This window comes from Corvus moneduloides, chromosome 14, assembly GCF_009650955.1.
Source record: "Corvus moneduloides isolate bCorMon1 chromosome 14, bCorMon1.pri, whole genome shotgun sequence".
Taxonomy (NCBI): Eukaryota; Metazoa; Chordata; class Aves; order Passeriformes; family Corvidae; genus Corvus; species Corvus moneduloides.
This window is the reverse complement of record NC_045489.1, coordinates 20,562,490-20,583,549: the sequence shown is the minus strand read 5'-3', so window position 1 is coordinate 20,583,549 and position 21,060 is coordinate 20,562,490. Positions and strand designations below refer to the sequence as shown.

The 21,060-nt window shown below is 51.2% G+C and overlaps 1 protein-coding gene across 3 annotated transcripts; it reads right to left on the bottom strand.

The window, feature by feature from the left end:
• Nucleotides 1–1,415: 1,415 nt before the first annotated feature.
• Nucleotides 1,416–21,035, bottom strand: HDAC8 (histone deacetylase 8). 3 transcript variants are annotated; one of them, XM_032123613.1, is made up of 11 exons: nt 19,057–19,204; nt 18,584–18,636; nt 17,111–17,241; nt 15,341–15,482; nt 12,365–12,477; nt 11,301–11,378; nt 10,797–10,905; nt 9,048–9,220; nt 7,292–7,386; nt 4,848–4,953; nt 1,416–2,831 (listed from the first exon to the last, which is right to left on the bottom strand). In XM_032123613.1, exons 1-11 carry the CDS (start codon nt 19,138–19,140, stop codon nt 2,809–2,811), a joined length of 1,107 nt encoding a protein of 368 aa, XP_031979504.1. In that variant the 5' UTR covers nt 19,141–19,204; the 3' UTR covers nt 1,416–2,808. The 3 variants fall into 3 exon arrangements, 2 of the variants coding, with proteins under 2 accessions (XP_031979504.1, XP_031979503.1); XM_032123612.1 differs by having other exon boundaries at nt 2,285–2,831; nt 19,100–21,035; XR_004242978.1 differs by having other exon boundaries at nt 2,808–2,831; nt 4,848–5,030; nt 19,100–21,035.
• Nucleotides 21,036–21,060: the final 25 nt, after the last annotated feature.

Below are 21,060 nucleotides of genomic sequence, written 5' to 3'. Positions count from 1 at the left end.
CTTCTCATGCTAGTTAGTCTACATTTTCAGTCTTGTTATTATTTTATTATCCTTTTCTGAGATAAGACAATTGCTGAATTGTCTTGGTTCGTTTCTTCTTTATCGCTGGGTTCTGCAAAATGTCCTTGTAGTCGATAAATTCTGCATTCCGTGCAGCAATATATCTCTCCTAGGCTTAGTCCAATGAAGCATATCAAGGTTGGTTTAGCAAAATTTAAGTGTCTCAGTAATTTTCCCGACCTGTGTTCCCACAATAGCAGCTTATGACAAGCCTTGTTAAGTGCTTGGCTACGGTGGCAAATTACACTGTTTATGATTGATTAAAACAATTCATTAGAAATTTTAATTTAAAAAGTTACTAGGATAGTTATATAATTTTCAACACACGGATGGGAACACCGTAAGCCGAGAGGACGCACTGGAGCTGCTGGGCGCCGACCCGCCTTCCACCCAAAGCCGCTTCACACAATGTCCTTCGCTGAAAGGAACAAGGAAAGGAGCACAGCCGACGGAACAACGGTCCCTCCCGATTTTACTATACCGCAGCTTGAGACCCTCGCCTGCCGGGCCCACCGCGACGCCTGCGCGTTTTAGGGCAGGCAGCGCGGTCCCAGCTCCTCCTCCCGCCCCTCCCCACACTCGGCCGGGTTCCGAGCGTTTCCTGCGCCCCCAGCGCCGCTACCTGCGGCAGCCGGGACGCTGCTCCCCGGTGGGTGAGGTAGGAGCCCCCCGCCCCAGCCGCGCCCCAGCCGCTCTCCAGCCTCAGTAGCCGGCCGGCAGGGCCGTCGGGGAGTCCAACTCGTGGTGACCGAGCCAGGGCTCCGACAGGTCGTCCTCCCTGTCGAGGCCAAGCTCCACCACCAGTGCCCTGAACACCTTGTCACCGGGTCCGAGTCGATGAGGCTGGGACCGGCGGCCTGGAGGGGGCGGCTCCCTGCGCCCCGCGGCTGCGTCCCCAAGCCCCAGGCGAGTGGTGAGCCGGGCTCCGGGGTCTCCCCGCGGCGCGGTTCTGGACGTGGAGCTTCTGCAGGCGCAAGCTGGCCAGGAGGTTGGGACCCGCTGCGGGGCCACAGAGGCGGGGAGCGGGCGGAGTCCCCACCGCCGGCATCTCTCCGGCCCCGAAGGGGTAGCGCAGGATCGCAATCACCATGGAGGTCCTTCGTGCCCCGGGGAGGGGACTGTAAACAGCTCATCTCCGGCGTCTACGGGGACATGGCAGCGCTCAGAGGGGCGTGGGCTGGCCCGGGCGGGTGGGGTCCGGCGAGGTACCCAGACGGGGAGGGAACTGGAGCGGCGCCCCGGCTACCCTCGTGCTTGCCTGGGCGGCAAGGGGAGGCATCCCACTCTGGCTGGGGGATGCGGGGATTTCCACCCAAGAGGCGCCTCACCTAAAGCCACAACACTTGACACTTGTGGGGTTTCCTATTGTTTATTTTCCCAGCTGTGTTCCTGAAACAGCTCCCACAGCTCACAGGGCAGTCTGCCTGGTGCAGGGACAGAACACATGGGGCCCTGAGGTAGGTCAGAGGCAGCAGCTTCTCTGCTCTCTCATTCCTCACTTTTTCCGTGGATGGAAAGTCCCCAAGCCTGACAGCTCCCCCAGGCACTGGGATCCTTTGCTGTGGCAGTGGCAGCACCAGCCTCCTGCCAGCAGTCAGCACACAAGACTGGTCACACCACACCACACCAGGCACCAGGGGTACATTGAAGCAGGCAAGGGGTCAGGAGTCATGGGAGCCACATCCTGTTGAACTATCTCCACGCCAGATTTCCTGTTGTTTCAATTGGCAGTGAAAAACAAGAGAGACAAACAAAGCCAAGGCCAGGCTGGGAACCCCTTCGTCTTGCTGTTTCTTCCAGCGTAATCTAATTAAAGCCACAGGAAATATGCTTTCCCACAGTGACTGGACATCTTTAAAAAACCCAGCACAATAAAAAGTCCATGGGCCAGGAGAATAAGGGGACAAGGGCAGCAGAGGCCAGGCTCCGTGGCCCATGGCACTGGGAGAGATCTGCCCCAGATACCTGTATACCTGTTCCCTTGCTGAGACACCTCATGGCAGCTCTCATGGGGCACCAGAGCATCTGGAAGTTCATCCAAGATCTCCCAGGACAGGAGCTGCCACAATGTCCTGCATCTCCCTCAACACTCTTGAGAGGCTCCCCAGGTTCTGGCCCATCTGCGCAGGATTTCAGGAGCTCACACTGCATGGCTCTGCAGTGGGGGGTGCTGTGGAAAAGAGCACTGGCAAGGCAGGGTGGGTGGAAGAAGAAAGGAAAGGGCTGGAGGAGTATTTAAAACATTTTATTTTTTAAGAACTCCCAGTTAAAAACACAATGGCTGTGCCTTTCTGTGGATAAGAGACACAACCTGTATGCCTCAGGGTAGCTCTCAGGCTCTACTTCCTGAGTGGGCAGCTCTGAGGCTGTGCCCCTGCCAGGAAGGTAATGCAGCACTGGGCTCCAGCTGGGGAGGGCTCACAGCTCTGAGCAGCCCCTCTCTTAAAACACATTTAAAACCAATTGTGTGAACAAACTGTGGTGTTAAAAAAGGAAAGAGAAAGGAGCAAGGAAGGCTCTGCCAGCACTGGAAGGCTGTGGCTGGAGGGCCCATACTCCTGCCTGGGGAGAGCCACAGTGCTCGTGGCATGCAGCAGCTTTTCTTCTTTAAAGAGAAAAAAAAATTAACCAACCAACCAACAGTAATTTCTTCCAAATTTTCCCTGCAGCCACAGATTTCACCAGTTGTTCACATAAATATGCTGTCTTCCCCATAGGAAATGCTCTTGCCTGAGCCTTCCTTTTCTGCTAAACAACGTGCTTCAGATTCCCTGCAAATGAAAGGAAGCAGAAAAGGGTATTTCCACTGATATTTTAGCCTGATGGAGTGACCTGGCAAGGGGTGCCACCCCCATGCATGATGGACTAGGCCACAACATGGGAATTCCAGCTTCAGCACAGATCTCAGTTCCTGCTGACCCCTTGCTCCCTTTGCAGAGGCTGCTGCCCTTGTCCAAGCCAGGCTTTGGAAATTACCACAGGGGGACCCCGCCACTGCTTTCACTATGCTAAATGCTGGTTTGGGATTCGTGGACCAGCATCCGAGACACATGCTCACTCCCTGGTGCCTCATCCTTCTTTCAGGCTGGATTCACAGACAGGAGTGCACAGCCCTCCCTTCCACCTCTGGAGTGATGCTGTTCCTTCTACCCTCTTGGACAGGTCCCCAAGGATCCTCCCTAGGATTGGTCTGTGCTTGGGAGAGGACACCCACAGGCATCCATGGCCATTGCACTTCCTACCCTACTTCTAACACCAGCACACTGCAACACACACAGATGGAAAAGGGCTGCCAAGCCCCATGTTGCTGTTCTCAGCCCCTCTGGCAGACAGGGACAAGACAGATGGGCAAGGACATAGAATGAGATTGGCTGGAGCTGGCAGAGCTCAGACAGCTGCCTGTCCTGGACTTGAAAACCTTCGAGTCCTGCCTGCTGGAGACCTGTCCCACTTCCAGATAGCTATTTCCCACAGTCTCCTCCTGGACTAACTGGAAAGACACAGATTGGATGGGTGGTTTGCAAAGCGGATAGGGAAGGAGCTGACTCCCAGGGAGCTCACATAGGGTGGTGATCAATGGTTTTTACATGGTCTTGCAGCCTGTCTCTAGTGGTGTCCCCCAGGGACGGATACTGGGCCCCACATTGCTCAACATCGTAAATGACCTGGATAATGAGATTGAAAGCAACCACAGCACCAAACTGGGTGCTGAGATGAACACATCAGAAGGGAGAGCCATCTTAGACAGCTGGACAGACTGGAAGACTGGACTAAAAAGAAGAGTCTTAAGTTTAACAAAGACAAAAGCAAGGTCCTGAACTTGGGGTAGAAGGTGCCCAGTTCAGGCTGGGATCTGTGTGACTGGGAAGCAGCCTTGCGGAAATGGATGTGGGGGTCCTGATAGGCAGCAAGCTGAATGTGATCTAGCAGTGTGCTGCTGCAGCAATGAAGCAAACTGGATCCTGTGCAGCATCTGTAGGAGCATTACTAAGAGAAACAGGATCATCTCATTCCAGGCTGACAAATGGCTGATGAATGATGAGTATCATGTCCAGTTCTGATCCCCACAAATCACAAAAGACATGGACAGAGCAGAGAGGGTCCAAAGGACGACCACAAAGGTGATCAGATGCTGGAGAACCTGCCCAATGAGGAAAGACTCTCCCTGCAGAAGAGAAGGCTTAGGAGGGACCTCATCACAGTAGTCTAGTACTTGAAGCCTACTCTGTAGGCTTCAGAGCACAGAGGCTCTCTCTTCACAAGGAGCCACACGGAGAGGACAAGGGACAACAGGTGTGAGTTACACCAGGGGAGGTTTCACCTTATTTTAAGTATTTTTTTACAGTGAGAACAATCAATTACTGGAAGAAACTCCCCAGGGATGTGGTAAAGGCTCCACTGTCAGAAGTTTCAGGATGTGACTGGACAGGTTGCTAGGTAATCTTTGTCTATGTTCCCTTTCCCAAGAAAGCTTGGACCAGATGATCTTCGAAGTCCCTTAGAACTTGGGCTGTTCTATGATTCCAGTAAGGACAAGGCCTCATGCTCCCCTGCCCAGCCAGAGGAAAGGCAATGGCAACTTTTGCTACAGGGACCCATAACTCTGTACCACCAACCCTGAAAATCCCAAGGGATGTGGGAGGCAAATGACACTGTGCGCTAAGGAGCAGCCAAGTGAATGTGGTTCATCTTTCCAGTCAGTGAGAAAGACTCCAATGAGCTCTTCTGAACCCCCCTCTAAAAACACCTGTAAGCCTGAAGCAGGAGTGTTGGCTTGGACAACGCACCTTTGATAGAGCTCAGAATTTCTTGAATTCTCTGTGGCTCATTGCGGTCTGGTCTGCAGCTTGGTGTGATCTCCAACACGTAATCAGGACCGTACTCTGTGAAGAACTGCAGGGAAGAGGAGAGGAGAGTCAGCAGAGAGGTCTCTGAAGGCTGAGGCTAGAAGGAGGGCTCCCCATGGGTATCTGTAAAAAGGCAAAAAACCATTTCTCCATCTAAGGGCCACATGTAGCTTTACTACATCTAGGTGGTACTTCAGCAGTGTCTGTGTCCACCTGGAGTTTTCAACAGCTTCCTAATTCAAGTGATGGGAAGCAGAGCCCAGTGGGGCAGTCAAATGTCTATCCCAATGCTTTATTTGGGAAAGCTATTGACATTCATTTTACACATGGTTACCTGCAAATGGGATTTTTTTATTATTAAATTTCGAGTGCTGCCAATCATATATCCTACCATTCACCTCCTACCTTGCTGAATGCTGCATTGACATGACCGTGAAACACCTGGGAGAGGAAAATCAGTGTGCTGCGAGGATACTGTGTCTCTCCTGGCTAAGTGCTCAGATAGCGTACAGGAAATCTGCAGCACATGGCGTCGATGCGCTAACACAGAATCACAGGTTATTGCCAGCAGTTGTGTCATGATTCTGGCCAGGACAGGGTCCGTTTTTGCAGTAGCTGGGAGGGGGCATGGCCAGGACACAGAGGTTATTCTACACCACCTCATGTCATTGCTGAGGGCAGGGGAAAGGGACTCTCTTCCGGACAGAAGGGATTCCTTCCAGCTGAAACAACATGGCAGAGGGAGCTGTGCAGTGTTGTCAATTGTCAGGGGAGCAGGGGTGTTTCTGTGTGAGTTGTTTCTTTTCTTGCTCCCTCTATCATTACTATTGTTGCTGTTGCTGTTACTGTTCTGTTTCTTATGTCACTGCTGTTTAAATAAGAAATAGTTCTTATTTAAACCATGATATTTACCCTTTGTACCTCCAGTTGGAGTGGGGAGGGGGAGCAGTGCATGCTTTTAACAGGAGCACTAAATTGGAGAATATCATTCCTAAGACAACCTTAATTGGTGCCCAGTATGGGGCACAAAGGGTTGAGATAACAACAGATGTGCCCAGAGTGGGTTGGAAACGAATTGGATCTAAGCATTTGCTGGTATTGGGTACAGAGCCACTGGCCAAAATGTTGCTTGGTCTGTTCATGTGGGTGTAGTACGTATGTGTGAGCATATATGTATTCTTTGTGATGATATTTTTCAGAGCAGGGAGAGGGATCAGGATTGCTTTGTTGCTGTACTGTGTGATATCAGTTTATGAAATGATAACAAGGGCAATGAGCATAAACAAAAGGGAACATTCCTGGACTGGTTTCCAGTTTACTTTGAAAGGAGAGTTTTGATATCTACAAGTTGGGTTTTCTTTCATGTATAGTTTTCATGAGAAAGTTTCTGGAGCAACAACAAACCTAACCACCTTCTGCAGGTTAATTCCTACAGAGGACCCACCCTTTTCACTTCACACACATACCAGTCTTGTTTATAATCCGTTTCTGCGAAAATCTGGTTAAAGGACCATATTTAAGCATGACGTCTCTTAAAAAGCATCTTGCATCTCTAATCACAGATTTCTATAATGATGAATTTCCAGCCTCAATCCACACAGAAACTTTACTTCCTTATGTATACTGATCCATCAGATCCTTAGACATAGGTAAAACCTGAATTCTCCTCTGTAGCCACTGTAGGCTTGAATTACTCTGCATGTGCAGGTTTGTTTGTGTAGGGTTGGTAACACTGATCTGTGGTTTGAGACCTATTATAAACATGGCAGTGTTCAAGGCCAGGCTGGAAAGGGTTTGGAGCAACCTGGTCTAGTGGGAGGTGTCCCTGCCCATGGCTGGGAAGCGGAACTAGATGGCCTTTAAGGTCCCTTCCAACGCAAACCCTTCAGTGATTCAATGATTCCAGCCCATAGTTATTCCACTCAAATTTGGTCTAGATTATGTCCCTCCAAGAAGCTGTCCAGCCTCACTCAAGACTTGAAAAACACCAGCACGGGCACAAAGACAGTACCAGGCCCTATGGCCAAAGCTTCAAAGCTGCACCTGGTCCTTTGTGTAGATAGATGAAAGTAGGGCAAAAATTTAAAGCCCTGAGAAAGGCAAAAGGCACATCCTAAGGAGCTCCTTGAGCAAACCGGTGACTCCCTCTGCTCACCCTCTCTGTAATTATCTGAGATTGGAGTTTATTGGCACGTGAGACCTCTCGCAGAAATCTGCAGACAGCCTCTGTTTTTGGGCACAAGCACCCACCATACTGCTAGGTCAGGGCAGTATTGTTACTAAGTGTCTCCATAAAACAGGACTGAGTGGCAAGGATGCTGTGTGGATTAAACCGAACAACTGTCTCTTCTGCAAGGAGAACGGAAGGTTTTTCAAACCATTACCTCATGATCAGGGATCTCAGAGGACAGTGTTCTCCCAAGGATGACCCCAGTCAAGTATGTCCAGCAGCGAGCTGTGTTGGCAAGGTTGTAACCTCCTGTTTCCAGCAAGAATTGGGATTTTGAGGAGGAAGAGCAGGGAAAGGGAAAAGAGAAAAGGAGATTTAAGTGAAAGGAACAAATCATGGAGCCACTGTGTGCAGGTTACATGAATTAAGCTTAGTTCATCTACTCAAGCCATGCCCAAAATCTGCATTTTGCACCTGCTGGCTACACAAGGCCAGGTCTGAATGACAGTGTATGCAAGAGCAGACTTCTAAAACTGAACCCCAGTTACATCCAGTGTGGCAGAGGCCGGTCCTCCAGCCACCATCTCAGACCCAGGATGAGCTCCCAGCCCCATGTGCTGCACTCTCTCCTGGCAACAAGGAGAGCTGTTCACAAGTAGCATGGAGAGAAGTGCACGGGCCGCAGCAGAAATGAGGGCTTCCTGCTTTTTAATACCAGCCTTTGACCTATAAAGCAAAATACACATGCCCAGCCGTAGGCTGGTGATCTCTTCAGCACTGTCATGCTTGAGAGGACAAATGTGAAACTCATCAGTACCACCTGCAACTGCTTTACAGGGAAATGAGATTTCACAGTCAGTAGGAAATGGTTACCTCCATGGTAACGGACATGAGCCCACAAGGAGAAACCTTAGCTGAAAGCATCCCTGCAAAAGACTTGGGTAAGTTTTTTTCCAGAAAAGAAGACTAGAATGGTAAAGGGAGAAAAGCACTTCGACAAGACAGAGAGACCATATTTTTCAACATTCCCTTCTGTTTGCGTTGGTTGTTGTGGGTTTTTTTCCCTGCTTTTTTTTACTTCTCCCCCAATTTCCACTTCAAATGCTTCCACATGCTGCAGTGGTGGGACACTCCTTTGGTATTTTCACAAGTGACACATAGTTGATCCTCATTTTTAACAGAAGTTTTGGGTTTTGTCTGAAAGGTGACATCTCCAGCATACTCACAGACAAGCCACAGCAGGACTGAACACTCATAACCTTTCCAAAACAAAGGGCATCAGGCACATCAAATTTTAGCCTTAATATGCTATACCTGATCTCCCCCATCTCAAAAAGGACAACAGCTAGAGCTGATCCAGTTCCAGTCATGGAGCTCAGGGGCTTTCCCTGGCACATGGTGGCTTTTGTTGCTCTGAAATGCTCTGTTAACATAAAGCCTGTCCTGTGCTGTCTCCACTGGATAAGCAGCTGGTTAGGCAGCACAGCAGAGATAAGTCCAGCTTAGCCTTCACTGGGTATCAGAGCCCTGCTGTACCTTGCAGGCAGCCAGGCCTTGTCCCAAGCCCCTGCTTGAATATTAATGAAACCATTCATCATCAGGTGCCCAAGGTAGGTTTGGGAACGTAGTGCTCATTTTTAAAGAGAGGCACCAAAAGGGGCTGATCAGCAGAGATAGGAATCAGAGGTGTCACTGAGAAGTCGGGGTCAGTTTGTTGGCCCCTCCTCTTCTCCAGAGGAGCCATGCAGCTTTTAACTCAAGATCTGAGTCAGGATTGAGACTTGCACCTGCCAGTATCAAGGATTTCAGGTGTGAGGAAACAGTACTGTGCCACAGTGTGTCCTCCTGACACTGCCCAGCAGTCCCCCTGCTAAACCCTTGCCAGTGCTGAGCCCAAGGGCAGGCAGGCACTCGAGGCAGGGTCACAGGAGGACAAACATGTTTCTCTGAGAACAGCAGGATGCACTCACCTCCTCCCAGGACAAGAGTTGCTAGCTGCCACTGCAGGACATACTTGAGACACTTGCCCACTCCCTCAGGTGTCATGTTGAAAGAGCACATGGGGTCTCCAGCAATGGTGTCCGCCCCCAGCTGCAGCACAACTGCATCCGGGTTGAAGGCAGCATACACCTCCTTCAGCACTCTGGGGAGAGGAGGAGCAGTCCAGTTAATGCCAGCACAGCTCAGAGGAAAGCTGATGGCATGGCCCTGGTCCCTCAGATCCACCAATGCCTCTCAGGGTTTCTGCATTCTCTGCTTCCACCCAACTCATACTAGTTACACTGCCTCTGCTCCCAGGTAGCCTTCTACCTACACAGCAAGTTTAGCTCTCAGAGCACTTATCAGAAGGCTGATGAAGGTAAAAGCACCACTGATAACATAGCAGAGGAGGATCTAGTCCTCACCAGTTTAGTGGTAGCACCAAACTCCACATTTAAACTGGCTGCCTTTTGGCTGCAGGACAAGCCAAAGGCTTTTCTGCCCCGTGAAAGTCATGGTGGAAATCAGGGTCTGGCAAAACAACAATCCTGACCTCTCAGACACCTCTCATCAGGACAGGAGAGGAGAGGACAGGAGAAACAGAGGAAGGCTCTGGCTAGGCTCTCACTCTCCTCTCTCGTATGTGGCACTTGAAGCAAAACTATGAGGAAAAGCTCTGTGCAGGGTGTAGTCAGCCTGCAAAAACCTGCATTGGACAAAGCTTCATGCTTCAAGCTCACCATGGTTTTGAGAACTACAGACAATCAACCTCAAACAACAGCTGGATGAGACATCCACAGTCATGCCCGTGACTGCCTCCCAGCCTGGACAGAACTCAAAAGATACCTCAAAGTCTCTTTGCAGAAGCTTTAGCTATGTACAACTTGCAATCTATGGTAGGTTATTATGTCCTTCAGCTGTGAATGCATGCAGCAGGCTCCTCCTGAGTGGGTTCCTGACCTGTCTCAGCCCCTAGAGCTGCCTTTCAGAAGCATGTCCTCCGGCACAAAGAGGACTGCTCTGCCCCAGCAGTGGCAAGCACCAACAAGCCAGCAGGAGGCATGGCCCTTGCATGACTGCCCTACTGACCTACAAGTTTAGAGAGGTTTCAGCCCTCAAGTGTCAGAGGTGGACGTGCTACCACGTCCTGCAGCTCCTACACTGAGACTCCTCTCCCCTGGAAAAGAACAAGCCTCGCAGCCCAGTTTTGACATGGGCAACAGCTTGTGAGGTCCACCATCAGCTGAGTGACAGAAGGGACTGCCAGGAGGCAGCTCTGTCACCATCAGATATTCAGCCTGCAGCATTTCATTCTTCCAGCACAGACAGAAGGTGCTAGGAAAACGCTTTCAGCTAAGCCCCAAGCATATGTCCCACAGTCAGAATTCAGAGCACTTATCTGAAGAAAAAACATCTAGCCCTAAGTCCACAGCTAAAAAATACTTGTACCTTCTCAGTCTCTCCTTAGATACACACCTGTGGAGGTGTATCTAAGGAGATAGGCTGACTTGTGGCAGAGACCCCTCCAGACACCCACAAATGTCTCTGTATATTCAGTTTGCTTAAGGATTCAGACAAGACCTCTGAGAACTTACAATCCATGTTCATTGTAATCAAAGGCTGGGATGGGGGAAGGGACAAGCCTTAAGAAAGGACTGTAAGTAAAAATAGTAAGCTGTGTAGTATCTTATTCTCTGAAATCCCATCCGAGTCAGTTGTATCAGAGCAAGAGGGCTTACGATTCACAGATCTGGTAATATTTCTCATCCTGAATGCCATCTTGAATGGGCACGTTCACACTGTAATAGCGACCTTTTCCCAGGCCAACATCTGTCACATCACCGGTGCCTGCACAACAGAAACACCCCAATTAGGAGGGAAAGCAGAGCAGCAGCAAGAGAGAGACATGTGAGATGTCTCAGAGGCAAGCTGAGAGCCAGGACATTTGGCATGCTTATGGAGAAGTCCACTTGCCACCACCAAGAAAGGCGGGGTGGAGGGACCCAGTTCTCTCATTCGCCCAATTCCGCCATGCAGCATCAAAGGGGCTCTGCCCAGAGCTCAGCTACAACCAGAAAGGGGGAAATGCCAAACACGTAGCTCCCCCCTCTTTCCGTCTCCTGGGTCAAGAGGAGAGGCAGCAAGACATGTCGGCTGGACGGCAGGGATGGGACTTGCCTTTACAGAGGCCTCGCCAGTGATGTGTGAACCAAATGAACACAAACCTCACGTGTTCAACTTGCCTGGGAAAAATCCTGGTGAAAATTTGTGCAGAGAAACAGTCATGACTTTCGAGGTGAAACTAAAGGCATCCTCAACTCCTGTTAGGAAAGGGAAAAAAGCTTTCATGCATCATTTACATAAATGACAGAGTGTGAACACACAGAGCTGCTTGATACACACAGGGCATCAAGCAGAGAAGGAGCAGTATGAACAAAGCAGAAATGCAGATGTGGCTCAATAAATCCATCCTCAATGCACAGAGACTGGGGTTCAACTGCAGCAAAGATCACAACTGCAATGAATCTGGCAGGTCTCATGCTAATCAGTACTGAATGGATCTCGATATTTCACATCAGTACCCGTGGCAGCAGCACTTGCCTATGCTGCTAGGCCTGCGAAGGTGGGAGAGGGATCCAAGCAGGGCTGCCTTGGCCAGAGCTTGGCTCTGATTAGAAGCAGTGCTACTGGGCTCTCTTGCTTTTTCTCAGTGCTGCTGTGGTTCAACGTGCCTTTTCCTTAAGGACATATTAAAATAGTGGGGGTGGAGAGGGAAAAAAGAAGTAACAGGAAACTTAACAGAAACCAAATGCAGGGAGGAAACGGAGCAAAATGAAACACACCATAAAATTTAGAAGAGCAGGAAACATTAAATGGTGTAGAAATGATGCCCCTGAAGGAGAGAGAAGTTTCGGCAAGGCCAGCTCTGGCTCTAGATTTATAGCATCCAGCCTTTTTTTAAAAGCACCATTTACTTCTGGCTGCTTCCCTCTTGCACTGGACCATTAAACAATTAAACCCTGTCAGCAACTGCTCTGCCAGGATGGGAGACTGGGACACATTATCTGTTGCTTTAGGTACAAGACTTCTGCCCAAACTCTCAAGAGAGGTCTGAGGAGCAGCATAGGGCAAGTCTGTGAAGCAGGACAAGGCAGAAATGGATTGAGGCAACTCAACTGAACCGAAAGGAGCCAAAGCCATGGCTGTTGCAGCAAGTAAAGCCCTGCTGTGCAGACAAGCCTTGACTTTTCCCTTTCCTCACTGAGTCTGTGCAGCTGTGCTGTTTGCAGCCTTTGCTGGGCCTTACCATCCCCATGATGCAAATCCAAATCGATATAAAGGACACGGTCAAATCTCTGGCGCAGCCGCAGGATCCCCAAGACAGCATCATTCAGGTAACAGAAGCCAGAAGCTTCATCCCTGTGAAAACAATGTCTGTGACATTGAACATTGCCAATGCAATCAGCAGTGATCCCAGTATTCTCACTCTGACTTTGCAAGTGTCCACCTCACAGGGGCACAGTGGAGCATGAAAATTCATCCAAGGCCCAGCAATGACCAAGAGGTGGGTCAGGAACCACTCAAAGCATGGCCGGAAGCACAGACTGCTTGTACCAACTGCTTCTCAGCTCTGGGCTTTCTGGCAGCTGGGTAAGCATCAGTTTGCTCTGCTGCAGAGAGGCCCTGGCCTGTGGGGGGATACCTCTGACTATTGCACTGTTGAACAAACAAAATGGTAGCTTTCTGCACCTGAGACATTTTAAAGAATTTCAGAGCCACTCGACTCAAACCCACTCTCTCTCTGAGGCAAGAGGACAGTCCCCTTGGCCATTTTCCTCTGAGTTCTGGACGGGCACAGACAGGGAGCCACTCCAACCCTGCTGTCTGGGTCACAGCTCCTGGGAAGGTCCTGGCAGTGAAAGGCAAGTCCAAGGCAGTCACAGGATTCTCCTGCTGTTCCAAAGTCTCAGGCTATGAAGGTTAAACCTCTTCCCAAAGTAACTCCCTCTTTCTCTCCCCAGGAAAACACAAATGGGATGTCCCACATGCAGTCCCTCACGATACAGCTCCTGAGCTCAGCCAGGAGAGAGTCCCAGCAGCTAAACAGAGGACACGTGTACCACGGAATGATTTATCCCTGACAAATAATCAGGGGACAGTTTCCTTGCTGGCATCAAAGGAACAAGAAAGTTTCTTGACCCCTACTCCAGCCTCACTCCAAAGTCAAGTCCCCATCACCACTTAGCACCAGTCCACATGCATTCCTAAATCTGCCCTGGACAGCTGATTTAAGGCAAAACTTTATACTTTGCAACAGGAGCGCCCAGATACCTTTTCCACAAATTATATCAGGATCCAGGATGCATGTCTGGGAAATGCCTCTTGACTTCCAGTCACAGCACTCAGCTCATTTGCCCTGACACCTCCTGCTCAGCAACAGCTGGGAACGGTGAGGAGCAAGCTGTGGGTGGCAAAACTGCACTTGCTTTCACTCCCTGCAAGTGCCATAGAGCACCAGTGTTTCCCAGTGACTCTGTTCATTTACAGTGATGATGAGAATGGAGGTGTTAACAGGTATCCTGAGAATCTGACTCAACTGTGATTATGTACTTCTCCCCTCCCTCACAGCCCACAAGGAAGCAAAGTGAACTACACTGTGTCTTGGGCACTCTCTCCATGCTGTAACACACATCTCTGAAACTCAAGGCCAAGCAGAGCAGGACACCAATTCAAACAAATGCACAGCAGTGCCAGAGCTGCAGCTCAGGGCCAGCACTTGGGATTCCCTCGTGCTGCCCTAAATCCACCCAGCAAAGCTCTGAGCATCACTGCCAGAAGGGAGGGTATGGCTGGCTTGAGAAAAGGCACTTACTCAGCATCTTACCCTCAACCCCAAAGGCATCCTCTGAACTGAGAGCTTCCAAAGTCCCAGGCCATTCCTACCTTTAGGACCCTGGAAAGCAACTAAACCACCAGACAGCAGGTGGCTTTTGACAAAAGGACTGTATTTTGCTAGGACACAGGTCCTAGCACCAGACACCTGCAGTTTGGTGTCAGTCTGGCTGGACCTTCACACTGGGCTGGGACCTACCCTGAAGCATCACACATCAGCTTACTGGGGTGACTGGGAAGACTCCTTTGGGATCAGTAAGTATTAAATGCCTTTTTTTTAAACAGACTCAAGTGCTAAAAGCTCAGCAGCAGCAACACTGCTAAGATTTTTCTCATTACAGGCATTTTTAAAGCCATGCAATCCAGACAGAAGAGAACAGGAGATTCCCCAAAAGCCATCAGTTCTGCACAAAGTGAGGGCTCGGCTCTGCCACATGCAAGTCTCCTTTCACAGCAAGCTGCATCTGAAGCCATTTTCAGCCAAGTGCCCACCAGGAAATGGCCTGAGACATTGCTATTGCTGGCACTTGCACACCACCGTTACACCTGAAGAGTTCCTTTGCCAGGTCAGAAAAGTCACTGGAGCAAGACACCTGCACATGCATGTACAAGCTGCCAGGGTTAGACACAGGGCTGATGAGAACTCCTGAGGTTCCCCAGGGACACAGAGCAGCACTGCAAACACCAGTTGGCTGTGGACTAGGAAGGGTGGTGTCTTGTCTACACCGCAAAGAGGTCCCACGTTTTGGGAGATGGGGAGTATAAGTTAAATAAAACATACATCCATGGAAAATGGGACAGAAACAAATTATTTTACCACTACAGGACCACAGGATTCAGGGACAGAACTTTGCTTCCTCTCCTGTTGTGCTGGAAGACCACTACCGATGTTAGAGCTCATGGGAAACAGCCGCCAATGGGGTAACCCAAAGTCAGTCCTGCACCGTTTCAAACCTCTTAAGAAACCCAAAAAGCCACATAAAACAATTTGGACATGTTGCCACATTCCCATTGTGTTCCCAACTGGCAGTGACATCAATTGTTTGTCTCTCCACTGTGCTTCTCCATGGACCCCACAAAATTCATTCTCACTTGAGCTTCTTGAGATAATGATGTATCAAGGAATGACAGGACACCTGGAAGTATACCTGCCCCAGACCTGCTCTGCAGCCCATGACAGCGATAGCACCAGCACTGGGCAGTGACCTGCCTCCTCTCAGGCCTCTGCCCTGCCTTCTGTTTCTTTCCTTTGTATCTCCTGCCTTCCCTCACACCTTGCTTTCTCTTCCAACTGGATCATTGCACCCTAAGGGTTTGCAGGGAGCTGGGACTAGGAAGCAGGGTTTAGACACCAGATGAGAAAACACAAGGGAAGAGATTGTTTTCTTACTTCTTTGCATGATGCCACCCTCCAGGCCAGTTAATTGCTACCTTGCACTTGCCGTCCAGCAGGCACTGGGCTGCAGTGATGGTGGCTCCTCCCACAGCTGCCGCATACTCAAAGATCCCTTCAGTGGCTGGACAGTCGTAACCTGCAGGTTAAGAGTCCAGGTAAGAGTCCACGTGTCAAACACAACAGGCCCTTTCCTCCAGGGGAAGCACATTCCTTTTGTTTGAGCCCTCAGGACTGACCCAGGCTGGAGCAGCCTGTTCCTGAAGGACTGATCCCATGGAGGACCCATACTGGAGAAGTTATTGAAAAACTGCTACCCATAGGAAAGACCCACACTGGAAAAGTTCATGGAAGATTGTGTCCTGTGGGAGGGACCCCTCCCATACACAGGGCAAGAGTGAGGACGAAGGAGCAGCAGAGACGTGTGAACTGACCACAACCCCCATCCCCCATCCCCTTACACTGTGAGGGGGAAAGTAGAAGAGCTGTGAGTGAAGCTGAGTCTGGGAAGAAAGGTGGATGAGGGGGATGGTGATTTCAGTTTTATCTTGAATTCTCACTATCCTACTCTGTTATTAATTGGCAATAAATTGAATTAATTTCCCTATGTATAGTCTGTTTTGCTGGTGACAGTAACTGGAGAGTCATCTCCTTGTTATTATCTTGACATGATCTTTCCCACTGTATTTTCTCCCCCACCCTATTGAGGGGGAGAGAAAGTAGATCTTGGTGGGCACCTGGCAAAAAATCCCCACCCACACCACAAAAATCAACCCACCACAAAAATCAACCCACCACAAAAAGCAATGACCCAAATGTTTTCTTGCACTCAGTTCATTAACAAATGTGTCCTGAACCAACTTCTAAGCTGTGTGCCTGGCTTGCCCAATCTACTGGTCCCTCATACCAATCTCACAAAAAACTACTGTCAGGTCTCTGGCTACTTGACCAGAAAAGCCCTGGCATGGTCACTTACCTCTTCCCTAAAAATGGACATCGACAAAGGAGTCAAGCCTAGGTAAGCTGCAGGTCTACATCTATAATATGATCTTTACCTAGTCGTACATCAGCCTCCCTACAACTGTTGCCCACAAAACATGATACCTGAGCTGCTTGTCTTCCTGCACACAGAGCAGCTTCAGGAATGTAAAGTCTAAGGGACACTCATGAGATCGGCGCAGAATCTGCACCTCTGCCTCAGTTCTGGGTCACTCCTCCCATTCCTGAGACCAAGACAGTGCCCCTAGCTGTCTCCCCTGCTTCACCCGCTGCATTGCTCAGGCTGGCTCAGGTCCAGGAGGGCAAGAGCCGTCCGCTCCAGATGTAAGTCAAGTCACCAGACAGACAGCAGCTGCTCTGGTCTCTGCAGAGCAAGTCACTACAGCTGCAGGCAGCTGTTCACGCATGCCCTCCCCACAGCAGGCTGGCTGCAGCCAGTCCCAGCTCCAGCCCGAGGGCAGTGTCAGAGTCTTCCGTCCTGTTCCAGAGCCTCAGAGCAGCAGCAAAGGGCATCAGCCCTGGTCAGCAAGAGACAGGCCAAGCTGCACAGAGCAGCAGTATGAAGCTAGCTGTATCCTCTGCTGCCACCAGGGAAAGTGCCACCGGGTCAGAAGACTGCTGGGGTTCAGCAACACCCTGTCAAAGAGCATTTCCCTTCAAAACCAAGCCCAGTGTCCCCCGGAGCTCACCCCTCTAACTGCAGCTCCCGCAAAAAGCATCCTGGCCCTGGCACTCAACTAATCTCCTGCTGAAGATGTGCATCCTTACCCAGTCCATACTCCACAGACTCCGGGTGGTCATCATCCCCCTCCTCACTGACCTTCTGCAGGTGCTGCAGGTAAGCATCTGTGTGGAAACTTGCCATTTCCTCCATGGAGGCCACTTTTGGCTTGACTATCCTAGGCAGAGAGGAGGAAGGGAGCATATCAGAGCAAGAGGCTCCAGGGTTCAGCTGGAATGTCCAGCTTTAGCCTTTAACCTAGGAGCCTTCTTTCAGCTGTTACTGTTGTAAAAGCAAACAAAACTCCCTCTTCCCCTTGCACTGGACTGTCACTCAAGTGAGAAAGCCACCCAGCTGAGCTGGACCAGGCCTTGCCCCTGGCTTGGCACTGCCCGTGGTGCCCACCCCAGTGAAGAACAAACACCTGCAGTGCTGCCTGCATTAATCGTCCACTTTGCTTCAAGTTTTTTCCGTTTTTGCATGTTCTCTCAGTTTGTGCAATCCCCAGCGGATCCAACATTCAGATTACACACAGAGGAACTAACTGAGGGAAATGCCCAGGCCCAGCACAGTGCTGCGGCAGGACCTCAGCCTCGATCAGGAGCTGTGCAACACCTCTTGCATGCTGTGACCTGCACCAAAGCACAGACTGTCACTGTTCTCAGCAACGTGCACAGCACCTTCCTGGTCTGGGTGCTTTGCAGTGTGCCTAGGCAAATCCTGCAACACACTGAGCCCTCCCCAAAACTTGGACACTAGGAGCACACACAGACAATGCATCACAGCTCCATTGCTACAGGAAGAACACAGGAAGCTCCCATCTCCAGGCTGGCCCCGATGCTTCTGACCCCATGCGAGGGCAAACACCCCTTCAGGTCTGCTCCATAATGGTACCTGCAGCCATTTCCCAAGCACACTCTGCCAGAAAAAAAAAAATTGTTTAAAAAAGAGGTCTTAAAAAGACCTTCTGGCCCTGCTGAACTGGAGCATATTGTTTTAAAGATTTTATTAGATGCTTCACAAGAGGGGCTGAGCTAAGCCTTTCTTTTCTTCCCTTCATATGCCCCAGCGTCAAGAGCCAAATGAGGCAAGAGGTACCTCACTTTTCTGCCCCAGATCTCATATGGTCTTCTCTCCTAAACAGCACCCAGACCAATGACAACACACCAAACAACACAGTCCCTCTCTGCATCACCACTGACTGATCAGTGGATCTGGAGCAGCACCAAGGCCATCACCCTGCTCAGAGTCCCAAGCATGGGGGTGACACACTCTGTAGAGAAGGCACAGAGGTATATGTGCTCCATCAGACAAGGGAGGGTAACCATGATTACACCTGCCACAACTACTGTAATCGTGTCCGTGTAGTAAACCAAGCATTTTCCTTAAATCCTGGAAATACACACTGTGGGGGCTCCTACAATCACGCCGCCAGCAGGGACATCGTGAAACCTGAAGTTACTCAACACCTTCCAAACCTTAGTGGAGAACACCCCTTCACAGAAAACGTGAGCACTTACTTCATCTGGTCAAGTAAGCAATACGCTTCAATCAATGAATGCACCATGCTGGCCTAAAGAGAAGAATAAGATTGTGAGAGCAGGAGACAGAAAGCCAGCAACCGGGGGTTCAAGGACTCGCAGACGAGGTGTGGCTCAGACTCCTCCCAGCAGCGGCTTTCCCTGCCCGGATCCCAGCTCCGGCCCGTGCCCATGGCGTGCGAAGGGGCCTTCTGGAGTCCCGGGCAGAAGCACAGCCGCGCACGGCTTCCCGGGGAAGGGAAGCGTCACTTCAGTGTCCAAGCCCGCGCTGCCAGGGGCGCTGTGAAGGCACAGACGGGCCCTCCCCGCTCTGACTCCACACTCCTCCCGCCGGGGCCGCCCGTTCCCCCCACTTCCTCCTTTCCTGCCGCCGTGCCGGGCGCCGGCCGCCTCCGCGACCGGGCCTCACCGCTGTGCTCCCCGCGCCCCCTCGCCCCCGCCGCGACGCTGACCCGCTTGGGCACTTTGCAGAGGGAGTCGCAGAGGGCCACGTACTCCGGGCTGTATATGTAGACCGGCGGCGGCACCGCCGCCATCGGAGCCGGCACGGCCGGGACCAGCACCCGCAACACCGCTGGTCCAGGACGCACCAGGACGGGCAGTTCCGGCCCCGCGGCGTGCCGGGAGCTGTAGGCCCGCCCCGCCACTATTCTGCCCCCAGCCCGGCCGCGTAAGAAAAGGCAGCCAACTCGTGTTAGAGACATTTTTACTGGGGCTTCCACGCAGCTCGAGGTGATGGTTATTCTCTAAAAATGTCATTAAAAAAGGTCCGTGGCCTGCACGCAGACCCCCACACGGCGCCCGCCCTGCTCAAGGAGCCGCACCTCAGGACGTGCCCGGGCCTCCCGACCCCCGGCAGCTCGGGATAGAGGGAGGCGCCGGGCAGGGGCTCGGGCCCTTCAAGGCTCCTCTGACGGGAGCAGGGGTCACACAGGGAGGGATTAGCTATGCTAGGAAAGATGTGTGCTAATATGCGTGTTAACGTCTTTGAAAGGGGTCTTAATGTTTCTACCCGTTTCAAGCCACAGGTTTGTTATAGAACCCAAAGAGTTTGCCTCCTGAAACAGACAAATGGGTCTACACAAGCTGGTTTCTGAACTTTGGGGGAAAAATGACAGGTTTCAAGGGGGAATATGTTGTAGGTGACTGGGGAAGGCTGTACCTTCCTAGTACCTCAGCCAACAGGGAAGCGAAGAGGGCAACATGCAGCCGGGAGCTTAGGATAAGTGGAGGCTGTGCTCTCTGAAACCTCAAGAGAGAAAATCCTGCGGGCAGGTGTCCCAGTGGACTCTCTCCCTTTATTTGAATGAAGTTGCAGGACTCCTCTCTCTCCTTTATGGACACTGGCTTTTCATAGTGTGATTTTCCATATGGCCACATGTACGGAAGAGCTGCTGCCCCAGGAGACCACCTGGCTTTGAGGCCACACCAACCTGGACATCAGAAAACACAGGCACACACGGAAGAAAATATCTGGCTCTGGAGCTAGCCCTATCCACAGCGGAGTGGCCGATTTTTGTCTGGCAGCCACCTCTGCACTCACATACAGCCAGCCCAGGGAGCACCACAGGCAGCATGGGCAGAGCACGGTGCTGGCACACGGCATGGGCACTGTCACCCTGCCAGCTCAAGTTCAGTTGCTGTCCCTCACCCTCTCAGAAGGAGCTCAGGCTGTGACATCCAACCAGCAGAAACCACATCTTCTGTGCTTGCTAGAGTGGACGTGGCCACTCAGACAGAGCTCCCATGAAAACACACAGCCATCCAGGCTGCTGGGTGCAGGGAGTGCCAGAGCCTTTCACTGGGAAGGATGGCAGTGGTGAGAACAGCCACGTTTGGTGCAGCCAAGATCTGCCCACCCTCGGGGTTCAGCTATGAGAGAACATAGAAAGGTTAAGGGGCATAAGGGAGTCTGAGAAAGACTGGTGGAACCAGGCTCTGCCCTTCCTGACAGGAACATGCCACCCCAAAATACACAGGTTCAAGGGGATCCTGTATCCTCCCTTGGCAGGTGAAGACAGTAACTTAAAGAAAAGGAGGGGGTGGAGGCAAACCCCCTCCTTGCCCACCTTGCTTCCCCACATGCCTCTGTAGAGCAGGTACGAAGCTCTCACATGGAAGGCCAGGCAAAGGATGATATGGATGTTAGTCCATCTACACCATAGGTGTTGCCCTGGCTGTGACACCCACAGACCACGTCCACCTCCATGAGAAAGATGGGTTAGAGTTGCAGGTGACTCCTTTCTGAGGCTCCAATATGCCACACAGACGGTCCTCTTAGGGGAAGTCTGCTGCCTCCCTGGGGCCGAGATTAAGCACTAGGAAACTTCCCAGCCGGGTTCAGCTTCAGACTGTTACCCACTACTGCTCTTCCATGCGGGTGGCAGTGAAGCTGCAGCACATAGTCCAAGGGCAATCAAAAGAGACTTCAGGGCCTGGGGATGGTTGGTAAGGGA